Below are 26699 nucleotides of genomic sequence, written 5' to 3'. Positions count from 1 at the left end.
AGGCACTGTCAGCATTTTCTAGACCTTATCATCTCTCTAAAAAAAAATATACTGAACATACCTAAAAGCAGGTAATCTGCAGACCGTCCCCCCCAACTGAAGTTTTCTTTCCACACTCTTCAGTTATGTGTGAGAACAGCAATAGACCTTAGTTACAAACCGCTAAGATCATCAAACCTCCAGGCAGAATTCTTCTTCCAATTTCTGCCTGAGAGTAAAACAGTACAACGTCGGTACCGTTTAAAAATAAACTCTTGATTGAAGGTAAAAACTACACTAAGTCACCAAATGATGATACTTCCTTTCTTGTCGAGAGCTATATAGACAGCTCTGCTGTGGGTGTCCTCTTGCAGCATCCTGTTGGAAAGGAGAATATCCCACAAGTAATGGATGAACCCCTGGACTGGATACACCTTTACAAGAGAAATAAAAAACCTTTAAATCAGCTTAGCACCCAGGTGAGAAAATGCTTAGCACTCAAAGAGTTAAACACAGGCCTGATTCTGACCAGGGCCTGACATAAGGATTGCACATCTGGCAAATCCTCCAGATGCTTGTGTAACAAAATGGATAATGCAGAAATCTGACCATTTAGAGTACTGACTGATAAACCCTTCTCCAGACCTTCTTGGAGAAAAGACAAAATCCTAGGAATCCTGACCCTACTCCAAGAGTAGCCCTTGGATTCACACCAATAAAGACATTTATGCCATATCTTATGGTAAATCTTCCTAGTAACAGGCTTGCGAGCCTGAATCAGGGTCTCAATGACCGACTCAGAAAAAACACGCTTAGACAGAACTAAGCGTTCAATCTCCAAGCAGTCAGCTTCAGAGAAACGAAAGTTGGATAAAGGAATGGACCCTGAGTTAGAAGGTCCTTCGCTCAGAGGCAACCTCCAAGGTGGAAGAGATGACATCTTCATTAGGTATTCATACCAGATCCTGCGAGGCTAGGCAGGAGCTATTAGAATTATCGATGCTCTCTCCTGTTTGATACGAGCAATGATTCGTGGAAGGAGAGCAAACGGGGGAAACAGGTATGCTAGACTGAAATCCCAAGGAACCGCCAGAGCATCTATTAGAGCGGCCTGTGGATCTCTTGACCTTGACCTGTACCTTGGAAGCTTGGCATTCTGCCAAGACGCCAAAATATCAAACTCCGGCACCCCCCATCTCAGGGTTAACATAGAGAACACCTCTGGATGAAGAGCCCACTCCCCGGGGTGAAATATCTGTCTGTTCAGGAAATCCGCTTCCCAGTTGTCCACTCCTGAAATGTGGATGGCAGATAGACAACAATTGTGAGCTTCCGCCCACTGAACAATCCGAGCCACCTCCTTCATGGCTAAGGAACGTTCCTCCTTGGTGGTTGATGTAAGCCACTGAGGTGATATTGTCCGACTGGAACCTAATAAACTGGGCTAAAGACAACTGAAGCCAAGCCATTAGAGCATTGTAAATCACTCTCAAATCCAATATATTTATGGGGAGAGCAGACTCCTCCAGAGTCCAGAGTCCCTGTGCCTTTAACGAGTCCCAGACTGCTCCCCAGTCCAGCTGTAACGTTCGTGGTATACTCCTCTATCAGACCAAACTCAGCCAGTAGTCTTGTTATCCCGGCGTTGAGTCGGAATGATAGGCAATATCCCAGAGCAGAGAAAGTTAGTGAGATGAGGAAGGTAGCACTCACCACAGGCAGGACAGTCCCCAGCGGCAACAGCAGAGCAGTTCAAGGATGAACCACTAGAATGGTCAGGGAGGCAGGGTTTGGCAACAGCAAAGCAGTCCAAGGATAAACCACTAGAATAGTCAGGCAGGCAAGGTTTGGCAACAGTAAAGCAGTCCAGCAGATTGAGGGTTAAGGCAGGTAAAGTAGTCAGACAGGCAGGTTCAGCAATAGTAATCAATCCAGCAGTTTAAGGTTTAAGGCAGGTAGAGCAGTCAGACAGGCAGGTTCAGCAACAGTAATCAATCCAGCAGTTTAAGGGTTAAGGCAGGAGAGTAGTCAGGCAAGCCGGTTCAGTAACGGTATTTAGGCACCCAGGAGTAAACAAAGTAACACCTATACTTGGGCAGCAACAGATCGTTTGTGAAAAGTTTAAATAGGCGCAGGATTCGCACAACTGAGGTCTGACCAGTATCAGGAGCGTGCGGTGATGACGTCAGCGCCACACGCATCTGAGCCGACACTGCCCCTGACAACGAGCAGGAAAGGAGAAGCTGCGCCCCTAGCAATGGCTAGAGCGGCGTGGCGTGACACCAGCAGGCTGGCGTCCGTGGTCACAATCACCCAGGAAGGTCTCCGGAAGCATGTGCCCTGAGACAGATGCTCCTGAGAAAGTCACCACGGGAGAGAGTCTCTTGTCGACTGATCTAGATCTATCCTCTGGGACAGATCCAAATGGTCCCCGTTCCATTGTCTGAGCATGCATAATTGTAGAGTTCTCAAATGGAATCGAGCAAAGGGAATGATGTCCCTGGAAGCGACCATCAGACCATTTACCTCCATACATTGAGCCACTGATGGCCAAACAGTAGACTGAAGAGAGAGGCAAGAGGAGAGAATTTTGGATTTTCTGACCTCCGTCAGAAATTTTTTCATAAATAGGGAATCTATTATGGTCCCTAAGAAAACCAGCTTTGTAGCTGGAACAAGGGAACTCTTTTCCAGATTCACTTTCCAACCGTGGGAATGTAGAAATGATAAGATCTCTGTATGAGAGTTTGCTTGTTGAAAAGATGGCGCCTGAACCAATATGTCATCCAGGTATGGTTCCACTGCAATTCCCCAAGACCTGATCACTGCCAAGAGAGCCCTTAGAACCTTTGAGAAAATTCTGGGAGCTGTGGCAAGGCCAAACAGAAGAGCCACAAACTAAAAGTGTTTGTCTAGAAAGGTGAATCTCAGGAACTTGTGATGATCCCTGTGGATGGGAACATGAAGATATGCATCCTTTAGGTCTATGTTCATCATGAACTGACCCTCTTGGACCAAAGGAAGAATGGAACAAATGGTTTCTATTTTGAAGGATGGAACCCTGAGAAACTTGTTGAGACACTTTAGGTCTAGAATAGGATGAACAGTTCCCTTTTATTTGGGAATCACAAACAGATTTGAATAGAATCCTAGACCCTGTTCCCTTACTGGAAATATCACTCCCAGGTAAGAAAGGTCCTGAATGCAATTCAAGAATGCCTCTCTTTTTATCTGGACTGCAGATAATCTTGAGAGGTAGAACCTGCCCCTGGGAGGAAAAGTCTGGAATTCTATTTTGTAACCCTGAGATACTATGTCCACAGCCCAGGGATCTGGGACATCTCGTATCCATGTTTGACAAAAAAGAGGGCAAACCCTTCATGCTGATTTAGACTCAGATGCAGGTTTCTTTGATTGCTTCCCCTTGTTCCAAGACTGATTGGGTTTCCAAGAAGACTTGGACTGTTCCTGCTTGGGAGAGGAAGACTTTCCTTTGAAGTTATGAAGATACTATGTCCACAGCCCAGGGATCTGGGACATCTCGTATCCATGTTTGACAAAAAAGAGGGCAAACCCTTCATGCTGATTTAGACTCAGATGCAGGTTTCTTTGATTGCTTCCCCTTGTTCCAAGACTGATTGGGTTTCCAAGAAGACTTGGACTGTTCCTGCTTGGGAGAGGAAGACTTTCCTTTGAAGTTATGAAAAGAACGAAATTTACTTGTCTTGTGGTAGAAAAGACCCTTTTCCACCCGTAATATCAGAAATTATTTTTGCCAGACCAGGTCTAAACAAGGTCTTACCCTTGTAAGGAAGCGCCAGAAGCTTGGACTTAGAGGTAACATCAGCTGACCAAGATTTTAGCCACAACGCCCTGCAGGCTAGCACAGCGAAGCCAGATATCTTGGCTCCCAGTTTAATAACTTGCATGATAGCATCAGAAATAAAGGAATTGGCTAGCCCGAGAGCCTTACTCCTGTCTTGGATCTCCTCCAAAGGAGTCCCAACCTGAAGAGAATCTGACAAGGTGTTCTACCAATAAGATGCCGCACTTGACACTGTGGCAATACAAATCGCAGGTTGCCATTGACCTTGATGAACATACATCTTCTTCAAATAAGCCTCCAGCTTTTTGTCCATTGGATCCTTAAAAGAGCAGCTATCCTCCATAGGGATAGTAGTCCTCTTAGCCAGAGTAGGAATGGCCCCTTCTACTTTAGGCACCGTGCACCATAAATCTTTAATGGAGTCAGCAACTGGAAACATCTTTTTAAAAATAGGAGACGGGGAAAAAGGAATCCCTGGCTTCTCCCATTCCTGAGTAATAATCTCCATAGCACAGTCTGGAACCGGAAACACTTCCACAGAGGAAGGAACATCAACAGTATTTATTAAGTTTACTTGATTTCTTATGGTTGACAGGAGTATCAGAGTCATCCAAAGTAGCCAAAACCTCATTAACAATACTCAAAGGTGTTCAAGCAATCTGAAGGATACTACTTCAGCATCAGATGAAGGAATTAAACTGTCCGAATCTGAGATTTCACCCTCAGAGGCTACCGACATATCCTCCTCATCAGACTTATGAGTAAGGACAACCTGAGTAGCAGAGGTTGGAACAGAAACCTTACTATCTGAATCTTTAGATTTCCTTTTGCATTTTCCTTGAAGCAAAAGGAATGGCAGATAAAGTCGCAGATACCGCAGAAGATACCTGGGCAGCAGTTTCTGCAGGCAAATAAACTCCTCCTGGAGATTGAGAGGAACCGCAGGGCACTATATGTGACCTAAGACTTGGGACGTTTGAGGAAAAGGTTGTGGCATTGCCTGAACAGCATCATCCTAAGAGACATGTGGCTCAGAAACAAAAAGTCTATCTTTGTGTTTTAAGGTCCTATCTAGACTAGAGGTACAAAATTGCATGGGCAACACAATTTGGTTCTCTAAACATTGGAGACACAAGTTCAAAGGAACAGAATCCCCTTTCATGACTAAGGAAAAGATATTGGCAAAAAATTAAATACACTTATTTAATATACTATCCCTTTAAGAAACAGTAGAGCAGAAAAGGAAAAAAGAAAACGGCTTTTATAGTACCAGCGTTTTACTTTCACTTTGCTCAACAATCTATTGTACAGCCTCTACACCTCAGTATAAAAAAACGCCCGGAGCCTAGCTGGTCTCAGTCTCGCATCCAGCCGCCTTCACCGTTCAGGAATACTGAAAGCGGTATCGGAAGGTCACGTGACCGGAATGATTTAGACTGCGCAACAGAAGAAAAATGCGCACATCATAGCCGACAGAGGCAGGTCAATAAGGGAACCGTGACTGACTCAGCTTATTGCATTTAAAAAATAAAATGAAACTCTATAGGATATTATATCCCCATTAAAAATAAAATTTCTGAACCACCATAGAGGGTTAACTCCTCCTGGCCATGGAGGAAGTTAACCCCTAAATTCCCCATATCCACATACAAATTAAGTGCCTGCCCACTGCCAATAAAAGATCCTCCATTACGGATTTTATGTCCCATAATAAAGTGCAGAGAGTCTCCTAGCCCCAGAAGACAAAAGCAGTTACCTGCACATCTAACCGTCCAGCAGGAGGACAGCTCACAAGGCGTTAAAGGACACATACTCCTTACAGAGGCCTGTGGAGAAAAGATCACAAGTTCCTAACTGCTTTAAGGCCACCACTACTCTACTGCAGAGATTGGCGTGCACTACAGCTATACACAAAAAGTTGCTTGTAGCAAAAAGAAATCCAATTTTCTTCAGACACCAAAACTTCACCTCCTCCATTGACAGAGGCAAAGAGAATGAATGGGGATTTTGGGTAGGGGAGTGACACTTAACAGCTTTGTTGTGGTGCTCTTTGCCTCCTCCTGCTGGCCAGGAGTGATATCCCCACTAGTAATTGATGACACTGTGGACTCTCCATATCTTAGGAAAGAAAAAGGGGACGAGTGATCAGTGCTGAAGCTGCTCCAGCTGGCTAATGTATCTTTTCCCCGTAAAGATAGAATGATCACATGGGGAGGGGCACATGGACACATCTGGTGCCAATGTTGGGGGTGATTTAGACTTAAGCAAAAAAGTTAGGTGCATTCGAGTGCAAATATACTATACAACATTTATCTCCTAGCTTCAATGAGTGAGAAGGTATCTTTATGATAACACTACTAGCCAGTTTATTAATCATACTGGTTCCCTAGTCTAAATGATATTATCTATTACATTTTGTGCAGTTAGTGAGGAGACAGTATTATTAATAAAAGCACATGCTACGGTTTTGTTTAAAAGGGACTTGCTTGTAATATGCCGCATAAACAGGATCACTATTTATGTAGTTTAATACTTCATTTTAACAACAGGATTGTAATACAGTACGCTGCCTTTTGTAGGGAGTATGAATATACTGTAATTATTCCACATTTACTCTTCACCTAACATTCTAATGCTAAACATCTTCACATTACTCATGAGACAAGACTTACCTTGTCTTTAAGTTTTTCCATCCAGCTTCTTACTGTAAGAAAGAAAAAAAATCCTGAATTACTAAAATGCACATTTAACAAAAATCTTTAATGAAAGCAAAATGTAAAATTGTGATATATCTCTATATTAAGCAATTGCATCATATCAAACAAAATAATAAATCTTAATTATTGCTCTCAACGCATCACTTAAATTATATTCATGAATAACTTGGCTGGAAGAAGTTTTGGCAAAGGAATACTAACAAAAATGCAGTGTTATCATCATCATTTATAAGTGTACAAACCAAGACAGCAGGATTTTGAGTTTAAGTGGCAACCGAGATAGGAGGCAGGATACAGGGCCCTAGAGCAAAGGTTGCGTTGTGATCCCCCATTTCAACAGAACCCTTTCTGGCTGTTTGAAATCATCAGATGCTGAGTCTGCAGCCATATAGGAGCAAGAGGAGCTGCTTCCCTGTGACTTGTGAGTCACCCTTCCCCCTTGTATAGTCTGCACTTATGTAGCCTTTTTGTGCAAATATTGTGGCAGCCATCTTGGAAAACCTGTGCCGGCCATCTTGGAACCCTGCCACCATAAAGATAAAGGCAAATCAATAGACTTTCCATACACAGAGTCCTGTTTTGGGGTGGGGGTAGAAGGACCAAGAAGTATGTAGATAAAGCTTGGGTTAACCAGGCCCCCTGTTTTAAAATCTATAATAATTGCAGGTCTGGATGCGCCTCCTGGAGGTAAAGACCTGGTATCAATAAGAACTCTGAGACACCTATAGCTATGCCCCTGGTGGGATGGTTGCATGGAGGGTGAGCAGACTGTAGGAACTTATCTGTCAAATTAGGGTCTTGCATTTGGTTAGGTGGTAAAGCTTCTCAGAAAATGAAATCAACTTTCATGATTCAGATACAATATTTAAAAAAAAAACCTTCTATAACAAAGCCTATCTGTTTTACTCTAGGCATGCTTTGCTGTATGCATAATACTATACTGAGGTAGGCTCGGGGCATGCCCATGTTTTGACCAATATATGGCAGCAGTGTTTGCAATAATGTTCATAACAATGCTATACATTGCCTATACCGCTCAAGACACGTGAACACTCCTGAACCTACCTCAGTAAGGATCTAAGTTTCAACAAAGCACCAAGAGAAACAGGTAAATTTAACAATAAACTGGAATTTTTTTCAGAATTGTGCATTACACTTCTTAAAGGGACAGTAAAACAAAATGAAACAAATTGACTAGATAGAGTATGAATTTATAAATAACATTCCAGTTTACTGTTATCAATTTAACTTAGTTCTCTTTATATCTTTTGTTTACCCCTTTACTGCTAAGCCTTGTTGAACTCCTGTGCTAAGCTGATTTTGAGCTTTTTTACTGTTTACATCTAAACACTATTATAAGTCATATTTCAGTGAGTGACCCACATTTTTTTTTGCAGGACCAGCATATTCAGAATATACAATTATTATATTTACATTTCATTGAAGATGAGAAGGCTGAAACAAAAATGTAAAAAACTAAATTAAAAAAAAAATATATAGGCTATTTTATTAAACATTGGAAATAGCCAGATGAACATTGTTGCTACTGTGATCACCTTACTATCAATGGTATTTAAAGTCACATGAGGGTCCATAAAGGGTTTTGGGAGTTGTAATAAAACTAAAGGGGCCTTTTGTGCCAGAGTAGAAATAAAAGAACTTTTTTGTCAGGTGATCACTGTACCACAGTGATCACCTGGCTATGAGGCAATGAGTACTTAATTTTTTACAATGGGACTTGTCCACTATAACATAAACTTTATGTATCCCCAAAGCTATAGTTAAGTGAAAACGTATGTGTAATAACTTGATATTTCTTTTTTTATGAGGGTCTTGGTCATTTTCAAGGCCACTACCATTCTCATTTAAATAAGGGGTCTCGATCTGTAGCTGGTAAGAGAGATGAGATTGAGGCGTTTAAATCTCTTCCTCTATCCAGCTCTCATACCAGCTATAGTGGTATGCTCCTTTGTCACATCACCTCACGTTTGTGGGGACGGCACAGGCACTCCCATTGATGGCTTGGGAGTGCCGGCGAAAAAAGCTCTATATTGGCGATCCCCTTGCATGACGATTATGCTTCATCATGCGCACACAGGATGAGATGCGCATGATGAGGCATCCTCACCATGCTTATCGAACCGGTTAAAAAGTAAGTCCAGATGAGCTCAGGAGCATGCACGTATCTATAGGCATCTGACAGCAGTGTTTGCAACATGTTTATTGCAGTGTTATGCAATGTTGCAAATTCTGCTGCCATAGACTGCTAAAGACACATGCATGTTCCAAAGCTCCTATCAACCTATCTAGGTTTATGCTTTAGGTCTTAATTCATGCTAAATATTGTAGCGCAGTTTCGGCTTTCGCTCAAGTGCAAGCTATAACTTAACTTGTAATACCAGCGCAAATTAGTTCGGTCATGATATCCATTGAAACTATAGGTTGTGCTCGAGTTAAGTCGGCCGTGCTAACCCTTCTCCGGTTAATGCACTTTATCATGGACTTGTAATATAAAGCTGCGCGCTAATGTTAGTGTGGTCAAGCAATACTGTGTATCGTTAGCGAGTCACTTGTACTCTGGTCCATTGTGTCTCACAATCATGCCCCATGACCCAGCAAGTTTTAGTGAATCTAGACCTTATTTCAACATTTCGGTTAGATCTCACTACGAGGACTTAAAGGTCTACCAAAGCTTTAGTGAATCTAAGCCTGATTAAAAACCCCAACACTTCTTTTAGATTTCCCTACACAGATTCAAATGGAAACTATCACCTTCTTTCTAAACTCATAACTCATAAGCATCCCCCACTCACAGCAGCCAAGATCCTGGTTAGTATTATATAAAAAGAAACTTATTTCTGGTTTATTCAGTTTTACTGGCTTTGTCATAAAAAGCAGCAGGGCAGGAAATCTACACAAGTTTACAACAAATGCACTTAGCTTTGGTAGAACTGTTATCAGGCAGCAGGGTTCCAACAGTGATTTCTGAGACAGGATCAGATTGAGACATCTTGCAAATGTAAGAGAAAAAAACCATATAAAGGAAAATGATCAATTTCCTTATATGGCAGTTTCAGGAATGGGAAAAAAATGCTAACAGCATAGCCCTCTGATAGTGAAAAAAGGCAAGAGGCATATAGGAATGGGGTTTTAAATAATGAAAATATTTGGCGCCAAGTATGACGGACAACACAAACAGAAAAAAAATTTTGGCGCTAACATCCGGAAATGACACACTCTCGTCATTGAAGATGCAACCTTGTGAAAAGACTCAGCGTCAACTAAAACGTCGGAAGTGACGAATTTGCATCAACGAATGTAACTTTGCGCCAAAAATTACGCAATATACTTTGGCATTTTGTGCCCTTGCGAGCCTAATTCTGCTCGCGAATTTAAAATGACAGTCAATTGAAACAAAGACTATACCCCAGGTAGGAAATACATTTTTCCTAATAAATGCATTTCCATAGCTGAGAGTGTTTTAAGTAATGAAAACATACTTACCAAAAGACACCCATCCACATATAGCAGATAGCCAAACCAGTACTGAAACGGTCATCAGTAGAGGTAATGGAATATGAGAGTATATCTTCGATCTGAAAAGGGAGGTAGGAGATACATCTCTACCACCGATAACAGAGAACCTATGAAATAGACCCCCATGAGGAAAACCATTGCATTCAATAGGTGATACTCCCTTCACATCCCTCTGACATTCACTGTACTCTGAGGAATCGGGCTTCAAAATGCTGAGAAGCACATATCAACGTAGAAATCTTAGCACAAACTTACTTCAGCACCTCCATAGGAGGCAAAGTTTGTAAAACTGAATTGTGGGTGTGGTGAGCGGTGTATTTATAGGCATTTTGAGGTTTGGGAAACTTTGCCCCTCCTGGTAGGATTGTATATCCCATACGTCACTTGCTCATGGACTCTTGCCAATTACATGAAAGAAAGAAACTTATTTCTGGTTTATTCAGTTTAACTGGCTTTGTCATAAAAAGCTGCAGGGCAGGAAAGCTGCAGTGTCTCCCAGTGGGGCTCTTGCATCTTTCAATAAATGCAAAAAACATGATTAAGTTAAAGTGGCTTTATTGTGAAAACAACTTCGTTTCCAGCCGCCACAAGGCAGTTTTTTTTTAAGACGATACAGCAACATTAATATTTAATATTGCAGAGATGTTCTTTTTTCTTAATAATACCTTAAGGGCTCAAAACATCTGTGATATATTGATAGCTCTGGAATAAAGTTGTGTAAACAAAAACATCCAAAAAAAGTTCTGTATGTCCACTTTAAATAAACAGTTATGTCTGGGGGTTAAAGGGGAAGTCTACAATATAATTTGTATTATTTTAAAAGATAGATAATCCCTTTATTACCCATTCCCCAGTTTTGCATAAACAACACAGTTATAATAATACACTTTTTACCTCTGTGATTACCTTGTATCTAAGCATCTTCTGACAGCCCCCTGATCACATGGCTATTTATTTATTATCTATTTAGTACTGTGTTGCGCTAACTCTTAAATAACTCATCTGGCGTGAGCACAATGTTATCTATATGGCACACATGAACTAGGAGTCTCCTGTTGTGAAAAGCAAATAAAAAAAGCATGTGATAAGAGGCTGTCTGTAGTGGTTTAGAAACAGGCAGACATTTAGAGGTTTAAATGTTATAAAGTGTATTAATATAACAATGTTAGTTATGCAAAGCTGGGGAATGGCTAGTATAGGCATTATCTATCTTTTTAAATAATACCATTTTTAGTGTAGACTGTCCCTTTATTGCACACTATACTATAAAATATTTATAGTATAATAATATCAACTACCATCATGATAAGATAAATAACCGGAAAAATTAATTACTGAGAAGCTCATTTCCATTTCACCCGTGCTGAAATGTTTTCCCCCACTTAGTTCAATATGAGTGTGCGTGCTCCGCAACAACGCCACTTCCAGGGCAGGACTGGGACCAAAAGAGGCCCCCCCCTCCCCTACCCAGGTGCTGAACCAAAAATGAGCGAATTTTTAAGCTTAAATTGTTGCTTTTCAAATAAAGATACAAAGAGAATGAAGAGCAAATCATTGTGACCAGAGGAAACACGGACATGAACTTACCAGTAAAATTCAATTCAGTTCAAACAGAAACTGCCAAATATTCAATCAAAGCAATCCAGATTTTTTACCTTTTCTTTTCAATCTGAGGTATTGAACATATAAGTTCCAATATGAAGTCAGGTGTTTTTAAACTACTTGGTTCCATTTAACATAACAGAGCCAGTTTAGAAATGGAATGGTTAATGATTTAAAAATATATTTGCCTAAGGCCAGACCATTTATAAACACATAATTGTATTTATTTATAAGACAACTGCTTCCTAGTTCAGTAGATAAAAGGCTTTAGGCCAATATAATATTTCAAAATCAATAACCAGTCCAATACAGCCTAATACAGTATATATCAGCAACAAAATGATCCCCCCAGTCATAAATGATGCCCCCAGCCCCGCAACAATACAATGATGCCCCCAGCCCCGCTACAATAAGATGATGCCCCCAGCACCCCTGCAATACAATGATGCTCCCAACACCCCCGCAATAAAATGATGCTCCCAGCAATAAAATGATGCCCCCAGCCCTCCTGCAATAAAATTATGTCCTGAGCCCTCCTGCAATAAATGATGCCCCCAGCCCCGCTACAATAAAATGATGCTCCCAGCCCCCCTGCAATACAATGATGCCCCCAGCACCCCTGCAATAAAATGATGCTCCCAGCCCTCCTGCAATAAAATGATGTCCTGAGCCCTCCTGCAATAAAATGATGTCCTGAGCCCTCCTGCAATAAATGATGCCCCCAGGAAATAAAATGATGCCCCCAGCACCGCTGCAATAAAAGGATGCTCCCAGCCCCCCTACAATACAATGATGCCCCCAGCCCCGCTACAATAAGATGATGCTCCCAGCACCCCTGCAATAGAATGATGCTCCCAGTAATAAAATGATGCCCCCAGCCCTCCTGCAATAAAATTATGTCCTGAGCCCTCCTGCAATAAATGATGCCCCCAGCACCGCTGCAATAAAATGATGCCCCTAGTCCTCCTGCAATAAAATAATGTCCTGAGGCCCCCTGCAATAAATTATGCCCCCAGCCCCACTGCAATAAATTATGCCCTCAGTAATAAAATGAAGCTCCCAGCCCCCCTGCAATAAAATGATGCCCCCACTAGACCCTCTGAATCTCTGATAGGCAACATTTTTAGGATTTTAAATGCATACTATAATGCATCCAGCTGAGCTAGGGATCACACAGAATGTGCTGAGCTGAGCTGACCTGAACATCTCTCCAGTGACTCCAGCCAGAGCTGACATGGCTGCCCCCCCCCCCCCAAAAAAATGTTTAAAGAAAAAACAAAAACCCCTCTAAAGTTGGGCCCCCCGTAGTTCCACCCCTGCTCTGACGGTCTGACCTACCTCGTTCTACTGCTCTGACTCTGTCACCAGATAGTGTGCAGCAGCAGGCCAGCCCAGTAAACTTTTGGGGCAAGCTGTACTTCAGTCCAGTAGTCATATTGTTGAGGCCCCTCTCTCCCACGTCATGATGTCACTGTTGTCACAGACTGTGCATGCGTATACAGCCGCACCGCTCATCACAGTGTGCTAAGTTGACCCACATATGATGTTACTGGTGGGCGGGGCTAAGGTAACCGGTGGCCCACCGGCCAAATGCCCGGCATGCCCTATAGACAGTCCTGGCCTGGTCACTTCACATGTATGTAAGATGAGAACATCACATTCCTTTTTTTCCTTTATTGCATCTAAAATATATGGCTGGTGTTTGTATGTGTATTTATATTAGATATGTGCATTCTGAGGTATCGGTTGCTTCCAAATGCGGAAGGAGACCCGAATGCTGCGAGAATATATAAATATATAATTTTTTGGCACATTGCATATACGTGAAGATTTGCAAAGTAAATGCCATGCAATAACGATCATTATTAGCCTTTTATTGTAAAGTATTTTTTCTTTAAATTTTAAGCCACTCCTTGGCTCCTCCAAAGCAGCAGAGCAGAAATTTCTAATATGATTGGCTAACGCCGTCAGCCAATCACAGAGCAATTAATAACTTGTCAGTGTAAAAATATTTGTGTATAATTCTAATTTAAAACACAGTTCATGATCATTTGAAATCATTCTTTGTTTTAGTTACATTAGAATTTATGCTAATTACAGGTGGTATCGTTATCACCTATAGAGGTCTAGGAATTGTTTTTATCAGCCAGTAAGCAATTAGTCCCTAGGGATTAGTTGTATACAAACACACACTTACATTTAGTTTTAATATCAATTTAAGCAGCTTTATCGCAGTATTTTTTTATGCAGCACAATTTTAGTAGTATGTATAAACTGTGCTCATTCATATGCATGATAGATTTTTTATTTAATATCCTTTAATAGCATAATCCCTTGCTGTTCCATGAGCATTTATGCTTCAAATCTCAAACTCGTCTCTGCCTATATAAAGCCTCATAAATATTATTACAATTTAACTCAGGCTGTGCTGTTTAATCAGTCACTAAACACAAGGTTTTTTTTGTCTCATTTGAAGGGACATTAAAGTAATTCTATTCAGACACTATATGTGTATATATGTTACATTTTTGCCGTTTTTTGCAGTGTTTAAAAGCTACTTAACAAATATAAGCTCCAAGATGGCGGCGCCCAGTGTGAAGATTCAGAGCTTCACTGAATGATTATTGTGAGCGGTTAAAGGAACATACCAAGAGAAGGAAGCCAATTAAATAATAGAAGTAAATTGGAAAGTTGTTTAAAATTGCATTCTCTATCTGAATCATGAATGTCTAATTATGACTTTACTGTCCCTTTAATAAGTAAAAAACGTTAAGAATGGCCCCATAAATGTGTTGTTCATTATTAAGAATTTGGATTGTTGTCTGTAAAATCTGCATGTTATATGTCATTTTACACCAGGACGATAATATAAAAAGCTACTGAGAAGCAATGAAAATCTGTGATTGTGACGCACTGAGATTAAAAATTCTCATTGACAGCTGTTAACATGCCAATAATTATCAAGACCCTATATCAGGTGGGCACCTGTATATTTCTTTAACCCTTAGGCAGACAGAGAGGGCTGCAGGTTTTTATTAAAAGATGCTTACGATTAAAGGGACATGAAACTTTTTTCTTTAATGATTTAGAAAGAGTATGCAATTTAAAACAACTTTCCAATTTACTGATATCTAATTTGTTTCATTCTCTTGACATCCTTTGTTGTAAAGCATTTCTAAATAGGCTCAGTAGCTACTGATTGGTGGCTGCACATAGATGCCTCGAGTGATTGGCTCAGCCATGTGCATTGCTATTTCTTCAGCAAAGTATATCTGAAGAAAGCAAATTAAATAATAGAAGTAAACTGGAATGTTGTTTGAAATTGTATTCTCTATCTGAAACATGAAAAAAATATTTTGGGTTTCATGTCGCTTTAACAGGACACAGGGTTAACATCAGATTGTGTCTCTATCCTGCCCAGTCCTGAGCTCTCTGTAATATCTAGGAAGCCACGTTTAGGAAATTATTTCTGTGCACACTCCAGTGAGCATTTCCTCTCAGTACTGCACTGTGAGCAAATTCCTGCATCACGCAGAACACCATATGCCAATACGCGGTGCCGGTAGACTAATAGCTCTGGAACATTGTGAGATTAGAATAATCATTGTGAGTACTTTCAATGAGTTAGAACCCGATCTGAACATTTAAAAATAATTTCTGTAATAAAAAGTGCAGGGGTAAGAATTATTTCAATATATTGTAAATTAAAAATACTATATAATACTATAAAAAAGGATAACATTACAGTATATAGGCAGTTTAACACAGATTAATTGAGAGTGTACAAGTGAGTATAACAAACCTAGAAGGCTTCATGAGAACACAATGTAAAAAACGTGTCCTTTAGGGGGAATTCCCCTTTAAGGGGAATTGTACTATAGCATTTTATCTCCACTAATATGAACTCCAATAATCCCTTTTACCTGCAGGAGTGTAATAAATTATTGACAAATAGCCAATTCACCTTTATTTTGTAATTTGAAATAGCTGCTGGTACCTGTTGAAACAGCAACCTATGCTGAAAATTTGAATACTGCAGTATTCTCTACAGAAGAACTAAGTAAACAAGTGGGGACTCTCTAAGCACTGGAATTTGTGGATACAAAATATAAGATAAGAATACCTTTGTCTATAAGAGAAAGATAAGGAGGTATCCTCTTCTTGCAAGCTCAGTCCATTTGAATGTTTCAATAAAAAAACAGATTAGAGTTTCCTATAGCTTTAATACTCAGCAGCTGGCATAAGAAGTAATTGGAAACACAGTAATGGGAAACCAATTTTACAGTACATTGTTCCTTTAAGGTCCGTTTGACAGTATATTCTGCACCACTACAGTGGCCTTATTTAAAAACAAGGTTAATTAAACACTTCAGCTTCACTAAAAAAGTAGACGACAACTCACTGCATAGGCACCCCTGGTTTAAAGGAACACTGAAGTCAAAGTTATATCTTTCATGATTCTGATAGAAAAACTTTCCAATTTACTTCCATTACCAAAAGGTACACAATATTTTTGAATGCATACTTTCTGAGGCACAAGCTTCTACTGAGTATGTGCAAGATTTCACAGCATATACGTATATAACTTGTGATTGGCTGAAAGCTGTCACATGATACAGGCATCCGGGAAATTGTAGTACTTTTGAAATTTGTCAGAAAATATTATACTACTTGAGATTATGACTAAGGGACCAACTCTATAAAGCTCTCTGCTTGACAAAGGCCGAGAGTGGCAGCTGAAATGCGTTGCATATGATTGGGTGGAGGTTTGCCTGAAGCGTGTTCTAGTCTGAATGCTGTAGGAGATGCTCTGAGAGCTGGAAGTTTCCTTTCTAAGTGAGCTCCAGTGCTTTCTATGGGAAACATCTTGCTGCTCCTATTGTATAAAATTCTGAGTGGCAGCACTGAAGATCTAAATCTCTCCGTACAGTAAACAAAACAAACGCTTCAGTCAGCATGCTTCCAGAAACGCCAGTCGCTCGGCACTGGGGAATGACGTCACACATCCTCTTCATCCGCTCCAACAGGCAGGGTGCAAGTCGCAAAACGAACAGGAACCTTGCCGCTCAAAATAGACACAATGGAAAAAGGAGCCGCACTGCACCACAGAGTAAAAATAAAAATGGAAAATCCTTTATTACAGCAAGACAGCAAAACACTGTGACAGACATGGAGGCTGCAAACAGACCGACGCATTTTTGATCATCAGGCCCTGAGTGTTGCATTGTATTTTTATTATGCATTTGTTGATTATGAATTTATACTGTATTTAATGGAAAATCTCAATATTGCAGTACACTGTGCATGGATATGTATTTGGCACCAGCGTTGCGGGGCCCTGGCAGTTTTGGAGTTAATAGTGTAGTGGGGACTTTGCATTGTGGGGGGCTGGCGGATTAGGAGTAGTGTAGAAGCTTACTTTGTGGTGGGGGTTTGTAGGTTAAGGGGTTAACAGTGTAGAAGCTTACTTTGAGGTGGGGAGTGTGGCGTTTTAGGGCTTAATAGTGTAAAAAGGAAGTTTGCGATGTGGGGGGGGGGGGGGTGGTGGCTTAGGGGTTCACAGTGTAGTTTAGTGCAACTGTTTCCTCCGGACAAACTCTTTGCACAACTAAAAAGTTTGATTAGTAAATGCAATTAGGTTCGCGCAATAGAAAATATGGGGAGTATAAATTACCGCAAAATCGTGCAAATGAATTTGCAGTAATTTTAACAGCATGCCACTTGTAATATGGATTTAAGCGTAAACACCACAATCTCGTTTACGCTCCTCGCACTTATGAAAGTGTTCCACTTGTAATCAAAGTGAACTGCATCTGCACACTGTGACGCAAAGTGATCTGCATACACACACTGACGCAAAGTGATCTGCATACACACACTGTGATGCAAAGTGATCTGCATACATACACTGTGACTCAAAATGATCTGCATACACACACTGTGATGCAAAGTGATCTGCATACATACACAATGACACAAAGTGATCTGCATACACACACTGTGACGCAAAATGATCTGCATACACACACTGTGATGCAAAGTGATCTGCATACACACACTGACACAAAGTGATCTGCATACACAAACTGACACAAAGTGATCTGCACACACACACACTGTGATCTGCATGTAACATCACGTTTCTATGTGTATTGTGGCTATCTCATTATAATGTATTTAACACACCGTGACATAAAGTTACTGGCATCGAACATCACACGAGCACACATTTTTACTTTTAAAGCTACGTTTGTCACTAGGTTCTGCACCTGTATGTTATTACTAAGCAATTATACAGCATGGATCCACAATTATATATACATTACCGCAATTACATTTTATTTTCTCTTTCAGCGCTATTTTCCATAAGTGCTACGTTATAATTCTCAGAACATTGGAGTAAAATGCTGAGATCTTATGTTCACAGTTAGAAGCACATGAACAATATTTTACGTTACTTTTGAACATAATGGAAACCATGCGATTACGCTCCGTGTTTTCGCCCTCTATTGTCTTGGAACATTACATACTCAACTTGGTGTCCGGACAGAGAGGGTCGGTCTGCTTTTTATTACAAGGTAATGTGCCATTTCTCTTTTTGATTCAGTTCCAGAAAGTAATTAGAAAAACTAAACACTTCTGGCCCTTGGCATTTCTCTACTCTAAAATTAGAAACATGAAAATATTATATTAAAACTGGGCTGTTCTTTCCCATATAGATTTGGCAATTTATAGGAAATTTGGGCAGATTTGTGGAGCCTATTGTTATCTGCTGTCAAAATCAATGTTTCTGTGTTTAATTGATACAGAAGAGGCTGGAAATAAAAAACAAATACACAAGTTGACTTGTAATACTTGCAGTGACTTTTCCAATTATAATGGGGGATAGTAAAATTAAATTTAGACATAAAGGGACAGTTAAGTCAAAATTAAATGTTGATTATTCAGATAGAGAATGACATTTTAAATAATTTTACAATTTACTCCTAGTTTAATTTCTGTTTAGTTCTCTTGGTATCCTTTGTTAAAGAGTAATCCTAGGGGAGCTCAGGAGCGTGCACGTGTCTTTAGCCATCTGGCAGCAATGTTTGCAACAATGTTTATAGAAACGTTATACATAGCTGCAGTGGCGTCACTAGGGGGTGCGGGGCGCACCTGGGTAACACCCTCCAGGGGGTGACACCAAAAAAAAAAAATTTTTTTTTTTTACATTTTATTGAAATTCAAAGAAATACAATGTTGAGATGCATAGATTATTTTATTAGAGGCTGGCATTTGTGAACATTAGTGGGACTGGGGAATTTGTAGACACACAATTTTTTTGCCCCTTGAGCCAGTGCTGCAATTTCAACAAATAGTTTCCCAGCTGCTTTTGCTTTTTTGTACTTTGCTCCTCCCCTGCCCAATTTCACTATGAATGTTGTGGGTGTGCCGTGGGGCTTGCAAAGTTGCGCTGCTAGCCTAAACCTGCCTGCCTATCTGTGCTCACTGCTTAGTGACATGCGGCCCAGGGCTGTGAACTGACAGACTTGGAACAGAGTCAGAGAGCAGAATTTTCATAGTTTGCGCCTAAACCTTTTCTTCAGTGATTTATTTTAGAGTTCTCTGTTTATCTTTCATTTGATGTTCTGCTGAGCCAGGGAGCAGCTCTAGGCATGAGCTTCATAATTAATGCAGTGCAGTTTACATATTTTGTATGTGTGTGTCTGAGTTTTTGTGTGTCTCAGTGTTTTTATGTGTGTGTGTGTTTTTGTGTGTGTGTCTGAGTGTGTTTGTGTTTTTGTGTGTGTGTGTCTGAGTGTGTTTGTGTGTGTGTTTTTGTGTGTGTGTGTCTGAGTGTTTTTGTGTGTGTGTCTCAGTGTTTTTGTGTGTGTGTCTCAGTGTTTTTGTGTGTGTGTTTTTGTGTGTGTGTCTGAGTGTGTGTCCGAGTGTTTGTGTGTGCATCTGAGTATGTTTTTAAGTGTGTCTGAGTGTTTATATGTGTGTTTGCCTGTGTTTTTGTGTGTGTCTGCTTTCTGGGGGCGGTGACACCATGACTTACTGCACCGGGTGACACCAACCCTAGTGACGCCACTGCATAGCTGTAAACACAGCTGCCATAGAACGCTAAAGACACGTGCACATTCCTAAGCATCTATCAGCCTAATAAGGTTTACTCTTCAACAAATGAAATTTGCAATGTTACATTTGAGAGCACAATTGGAAAGTTGTTTAAAATGTCATGGTCTATCTGAATAATGTTAATGTAATTTTGACTTTACTGTCCTGTTCAGCCCCCTAATCAATAACTGTGAAAAAATGTGTCCAAAAAGTGGAATTTACACATGACTGCAACATAGGAATATAGATAAATGTACATGCAGGAACCAATCAAATACATTGTCACTGCTAACTTTAATGGACATATGATAATGACACAGCTAGTTCCAGGCTGCATGTTCTCTCCAGGTCCCTGGCTATATTACCTCCCAATATTTAATATATCGTTCCTTGTTGTTCAGGGAGGGGGCTAACATGACTGGCTTAGCGCACATATAATAAGTGTGTTATTGAAATATTAAATACAAAATATTAATAAACATACTGAAAAATATTCTAATTCTTAGGAAATATCTATTTTTCTACAGTATTTTTAATAATATTTTTAAAAAAAATTATGTTTATTTGTTTTCTTGGGCAAGAAGGGTTTCTGAAGGTTCCCACCTTCAAGATGTAAACTATTTGTGCTATTCTTCTCCTTCTAATGCAGGAAGGTCAGGTTATGTTAACCATGGACTTAAAGATGTATATCTGCACATACTGATTTGCAAAGAACTTTCTCAGTTTTGCCTTTTTAGACAGGCATTACCCATTTCAGTCTCACTAAAGCCCCCAGGGTGTCCTGCAAGGTGTTGGAGTACTTGTTGATGGTGTACTCAGGGCATTCATTTGGTCCTAATCTGGAAGATAATCTGGTGCAGACTCCTTTTCAGAAGGTAGTCAAGCACATAGATGCCTTACTATCTCTGCTCTATAGACACGGCTGGCCTCAAAGTCTTCATCTTGGTTTCTATGAGACTGTCTCCGGCAGAAGAGGAGCACCAGCTCAAGATTAATTTAGCATGTGCCAGGTATCAGCACACTCCATTTCACATAGTGATCCAGTGTGTATGGAGGTAGTAGGGTTTATGGTTGCTGCTTCAGAGGCTGTCACTTCTCCAGATTACATCTACAATCTTTGCAACAATTTCTCCAGTATAACATGAACTGAGATCACAAGGACTTGTCTTCAGATTATTTCCCTGGATTTGGTGGATTAGTGGCAGGCTCACCACAACATTGTTTAGGGGGCCTTGTTCAATGGCCAAACTAAACAAAAATCTTAACAGAAAATGTAGTCTCCTCAGTAGGTGAGGATACCAATCAACATTCTAGAACACTAAGCAATCTTTAGAGCTCTGCTGAGTTGGCCCAGACCCAGGAGCCAACTAGAAAATGTTGCAGCTGTGGTTTATATCAATCATCAAGAAGTAACTCAAAGTTCCTGTGCAATGAGGTCTCATGCAGCTTCAGATGGGTTGAGACTCATCAGAGCATTATACCAGCAATTCATATTCCTGGAGTCGACATTTGGGAGGTAGACTTTCTCACTTGACATCTCCGTCTGGTGGAATGGTCCTTCAATCAGGAATTTTTCAAACCAGATTGTGAAGAGCTGAAAAAGGCTAGCGTTTGACCTTATGGTTTCTAATTTGAAACACATGCCTCCTAGCTATTGTGTCAGGTTCCAGGATCCACTGGCAGTACTGGTGGATGCCTTGATGGTACCTTGGTTGCTTAAGCTGATGTATATCTTTTCTTCCTGTGTTCTGCTTTCAAGAGTAATAACCAGAATCAAGCAGGAACAGACATCAGTGATTCTGATAACTCCATCTTGGCCTAACAGAACTTGGTAAGAGGATTTAGTTTAGATGTCCTCTTCTTTTTAATCTCAGAAAAGACCTTGTGTCAGACCTCAGCTGTCTAACATGGTAAGCTAGATATGACCTTGATTCAAATGAATGTATGAGTTTAGATTTCCACTGGCGCTTGTAGATTAAGCTAGGATTTATACTACCATCATGTGTGTGACTTATCTAAGTGGCTCTGATTATTATCAAATGAATCTTATCAATTCAACAAAAGTAAAAAGACATAAAAAAGATAATAATCAGAGCCACTTAGATAAGTAACACACATGATGGTAGTATAAATCCTAGCTTAATCTACAAGCGCCAGTGGAAATCTAAACTCATACATTCGTTCTTTACCTAAACTACTGAGGAGGAGTAGTTTTCCCATCCACCAGGCATTAGGATTTTTTAGTAAGCACCAACCCTCTTTTTACTATATCACTACTATCCCTTGATTCAAATGAGAAAGCCTGTAACTAAATATATCTGGCATGACGTGTAGCTAGTAATTTTTTGCTTAATATACTTTCTCTTTCCAATTCTCGAAAGGCTAACGGCTAGATTTAGAGTTGGGCGGTAGCCGTCAAAACCAGCGTTAGACGCTCCTAACGCTGGTTTTTACCGCCCTCTGGTATTTGGAGTCAGTCAGGAAAGGGTCTAACGCTCTCTTTGCAGCCGCGACTTTTCCATACCGCAGATCCCCTTACGTCAGTTGCGTATCCTATCTTTTCAATGGGATCTTTCTAACGCCGGTATTTAGAGTCGTGGCTGAAGTGAGCGTTAGAAATCTAACGACAAAACTCCAGCCGCAGAAAAAAACCAGTAGTTAAGAGCTTTCTGGGCTAACGCCGGTTTATAAGGCTCTTAACTACTGTGCTCTAAAGTACACTAACACCCATAAACTACCTATGTACCCCTAAACCGAGGTCCCCCCAAATCGCCGCCACTCTATTAAAAATTTTTTAACCCCTAATCTGCTGACCGCACACCGCTGCCACCTACATTATCCCTATGAACCCCTAATCTGCTACTCCTAACACCGCCGACCCCTATATTATATTTATTAACCCCTAATCTGCCGTCCCCGCTATCGCTGACCCCTGCATATTATTATTAACCCCTAATCTGCCGCTCCGTACACCGCTGCCACCTACATTATAGCTATGTACCCCTAATCTGCTGCGCATAACACCGCCGACCCCTATATTATATTTATTAACCCCTAATCTCCCCCCCTCAACGTCGACTCCACCTGCCTACACTTATTAACCCTTAATTTGCCGAGTGGACCGCACTGCTACTATAATAAAGTTATTAACCCCTAATCCGCCTCACTCCCGCCTCAATAACCCTATAATAAATAGTATTAACCCCTAATCTGCCCTCCCTAACATCGCCGACACCTAACTGCAAGTATTAACCACTAATATGCCAATCGGAGCTCACCGCTACTCTAATAAATTTTTTAACCCCTAAAGCTAATTCTAACCCTAACCCTAACACCCCCCTAAATTAAATATAATTTAAATCTAACGAAATAAATTAACTCTTATTAAATAAATTATTCCTATTTAAAGCTAAATACTTACCTGTAAAATAAACCCTAATATAGCTACAATATAAATTATAATTATATTATAGCTATTTTAGGATTTATATTTATTTTACAGGTAACTTTGTATTTATTTTAACCAGGTACAATAGCTATTAAATAGTTAAGAACTATTTAATAGCTAAAATAGTTAAAATAATTACAAAATTACCTGTAAAATAAATCCTAACCTAAGTTACAATTAAACCTAACACTACACTATCAATAAATTAATTAAATAAAATACCTACAATTATCTACAATTAAACCTAACACTACACTATCAATAAACTAACTAAAGTACAAAAAATAAAAAAGAACTAAGTTACAAAAAATAAAAAAATATTTACAAACATTAGAAAAATATTACAACAATTTTAAACTAATTACACCTACTCTAAGCCCCCTAATAAAATAACAAAGCCCCCCAAAATAAAAAAATGCCCTACCCTATTCTAAATTAAAAAAGTTCAAAGCTCTTTTACCTTACCAGCCCTGAACAGGGCCCTTTGTCGGGCATGCCCCAAAGAATTCAGCTCTTTTGCCTGTAAAAAAAACACATACAATACCCCCCTCCCAAACATTACAACCCACCACCCACATACCCCTAATCTAACCCAAACCCCCCTTAAATAAACCTAACACTAAGCCCTTGAAGATCTCCCTACCTTATCTTCACCATGCCAGGTTCACCGATCCGTCCTCGGAAGTCTTGATCCAAGCCTCGGAAGTGTTGATCCAAGCCTCGGAAGTGTTGATCCAAGCCCAAGCGGGGGGCTGAAGAGTGACGTCCATCCTCGGGCTGAAGTCTGGATCCAAGCAGCGGCTGAAGAAATCCATCATCGGGCTGAAGTCGGAAGTCCATCATTGGGATGAAGTCTTCTATCAAGCAGCATCTTCAATCTTCTTTCTTCCGGAGCGGAGCGGAGCCATCTCCTTCCCAGCCGACGCGGATCCATCCTCTTCTAACGACGCCTACTAGCCAAATGACGGTTCTTTTAAATGACGTCATCCAAGATGGCGTCCGTCGAATTCCGATTGGCTGATAGGATTCTATCAGCCAATCGGAATTAAGGTAGGAAAATTCTGATTGGCTGATGGAATCAGCCAATCAGATTCAAGTTCAATCCGATTGGCTGATCCGATCAGCCAATCAGATTGAGCTCGCATTCTATTGGCTGTTCCGATCAGCCAATAGAATGCGAGCTCAATCTGATTGGCTGATTCCATCAGCCAATCAGAATTTTCCTACCTTAATTCCGATTGGCTGATAGAATCCTATCAGCCAATCGGAATTCGACGGACGCCATCTTGTATGACGTCATTTAAAGGAACCGTCATTCGGCTAGTAGGCGTCGTTAGAAGATGGATCCGCGTCGGCTGGGAAGAAGATGGCTCCGCTCCGGAAGAAAGAAGATTGAAGATGCTGCTTGATAGAAGACTTCATCCCGATGATGGACTTCCGACTTCAGCCCGATGATGGATTTCTTCAGCCGCCGCTTGGATCCAGACTTCAGCCCGAGGATGGACGTCACTCTTCAGCCCCCCGCTTGGGCTTGGATCAACACTTCCGAGGCTTGGATCAAGACTTCCGAAGACGGATCGGTGAACCTGGCATGGTGAAGATAAGGTAGGAAGATCTTCAGGGGCTTAGTGTTAGGTTTATTTAAGGGGGGTTTGGGTTAGATTAGGGGTATGTGGGTGGTGGGTTGTAATGTTGGGGGGGGTATTGTATGTGGTTTTTTTACAGGCAAAAGAGCTGAATTCTTTGGGGCATGCCCCGCAAAGGGCCCTGTTCAGGGCTGGTAAGGTAAAAGAGCTTTGAACTTTTTTAATTTAGAATAGGGTAGGGCATTTTTTTATTTTGGGGGGCTTTGTTATTTTATTAGGGGGCTTAGAGTAGGTGTAATTAGTTTAAAATTGTTGTAATATTTTTCTAATGTTTGTAAATATTTTTTTATTTTTTGTACTTTAGTTAGTTTATTTCATTGTATTTATTTGTAGATATTGTATTTAATTAATTTATTGATAGTGTAGTGTTAGGTTTAATTGTAGATAATTGTAGGTATTTTATTTAATTAATTTATTGATAGTGTAGTGTTAGGTTTAATTGTAACTTAGGTTAGGATTTATTTACAGGTAATTTTGTAATTATTTTAACTATTTTAGCTATTAAATAGTTCTTAACTATTTAATAGCTATTGTACCTGGTTAAAATAAATACAAAGTTACCTGTAAAATAAATATAAATCCTAAAATAGCTATAATATAATTATAATTTATATTGTAGCTATATTAGGGTTTATTTTACAGGTAAGTATTTAGCTTTAAATAGGAATAATTTATTTAATAAGAGTTAATTTATTTCGTTAGATTTAAATTATATTTAATTTAGGGGGGTGTTAGGGTTAGACTTAGCTTTAGGGGTTAATCCATTTATTACAGTAGCGGCGAGATTCGGTCGGCAGATTAGGGGTTAATAATTGAAGTTAGGTGTCGGCGATGTTAGGGAGGGCAGATTAGGGGTTAATACTATTTATTATAGGGTTATTGAGGCGGATTAGGGTTAATAACTTTATTATAGTAGCGGTGCGGTCCGCTCGGCAGATTAGGGGTTAATAAGTGTAGGCAGGTGGAGGCGACGTTGAGGGGGGCAGATTAGGGGTTAATAAATATAATATAGGGGTCGGCGGTGTTAGGCGCAGCAGATTAGGGGTACATAGCTATAATGTAGGTGGTAGCGGTGTACGGAGCGGCAGATTAGGGGTTAATAATAATATGCAGGGGTCAGAGATAGCGGGGGGCGGAAGATTAGGGGTTAATAAGTGTAAGGTTAGGGGTGTTTAGACTCGGGGTTCATGTTAGGGTGTTAGGTGCAGACTTAGGAGGTGTTTCCGCATAGCAAACAATGGGGCTGCGTTAGGAGCTGAACGCAGCTTTTTTGCAGGTGTTAGGTTTTTTTTCAGCTCAAACAGCCCCATTGTTTTCTATGGGGGAATCGTGCACGTTTTTGAAGCTGGCCGCGTCCGTAAGCAACGCTGGTATCTAGAGTTGCAGTGGCGGTAAATATGCCTGTACGCTCCCTTTTTGGAGCCTAACGCAGCCATTCTGTGAACTCTAAATACCAGCGGTATTTAAAAGGTGCGGGAGAAAAAAAGCATGCGCAGCTAACGCACCCCTTTGGCCGCAGAACTCTAAATCTAGCCGTTAGATTTTTACCTTGACTGTTTTGTTCCATAGGAAAATCACTAAACTGCCTGATATAGACATTTGTTCATACCCTGATCTATATCATACCTGTTATTTGACCTGGGATACCTCCTTGGAGTCTTAATTTGGTCTTGAGGCTTCTTCAAGCCCTTCCTTTTGAAGCTATGCATCTTAAATATTTTACTTGGAAAGTTCTTCTTTATTCATTTGTTCATTTTTCAGAACCTTGCAAAGCTCACAAAGCTACAACTACTACATTAGAAACTTGGCTCAAGTCTTTGATCAGAATGGGCTGATAGTGGGAA

General features: G+C 40.3%; 1 protein-coding gene across 1 annotated transcript in view; it reads right to left on the bottom strand.

Moving 5' to 3' along the window:
- The window catches only part of ARMH4 (armadillo like helical domain containing 4), a 490210-nt gene that overhangs the window by 43672 nt on the left and 419839 nt on the right, over window positions 1-26699 (bottom strand). Inside the window, exon 6 of the mRNA XM_053697321.1 lies at window positions 6478-6509. Coding sequence (XP_053553296.1) covers window positions 6478-6509 — 32 coding nt within the window. The remainder of the gene's footprint in view (window positions 1-6477; window positions 6510-26699) is intronic.

The sequence above is a fragment of the Bombina bombina genome, chromosome 1 (assembly GCF_027579735.1).
Source record: "Bombina bombina isolate aBomBom1 chromosome 1, aBomBom1.pri, whole genome shotgun sequence".
Lineage (NCBI taxonomy): Eukaryota > Metazoa > Chordata > Amphibia > Anura > Bombinatoridae > Bombina > Bombina bombina.
Note: the sequence above shows the minus strand (reverse complement) of the source record. Positions and strands in the feature narration are given on the sequence as shown.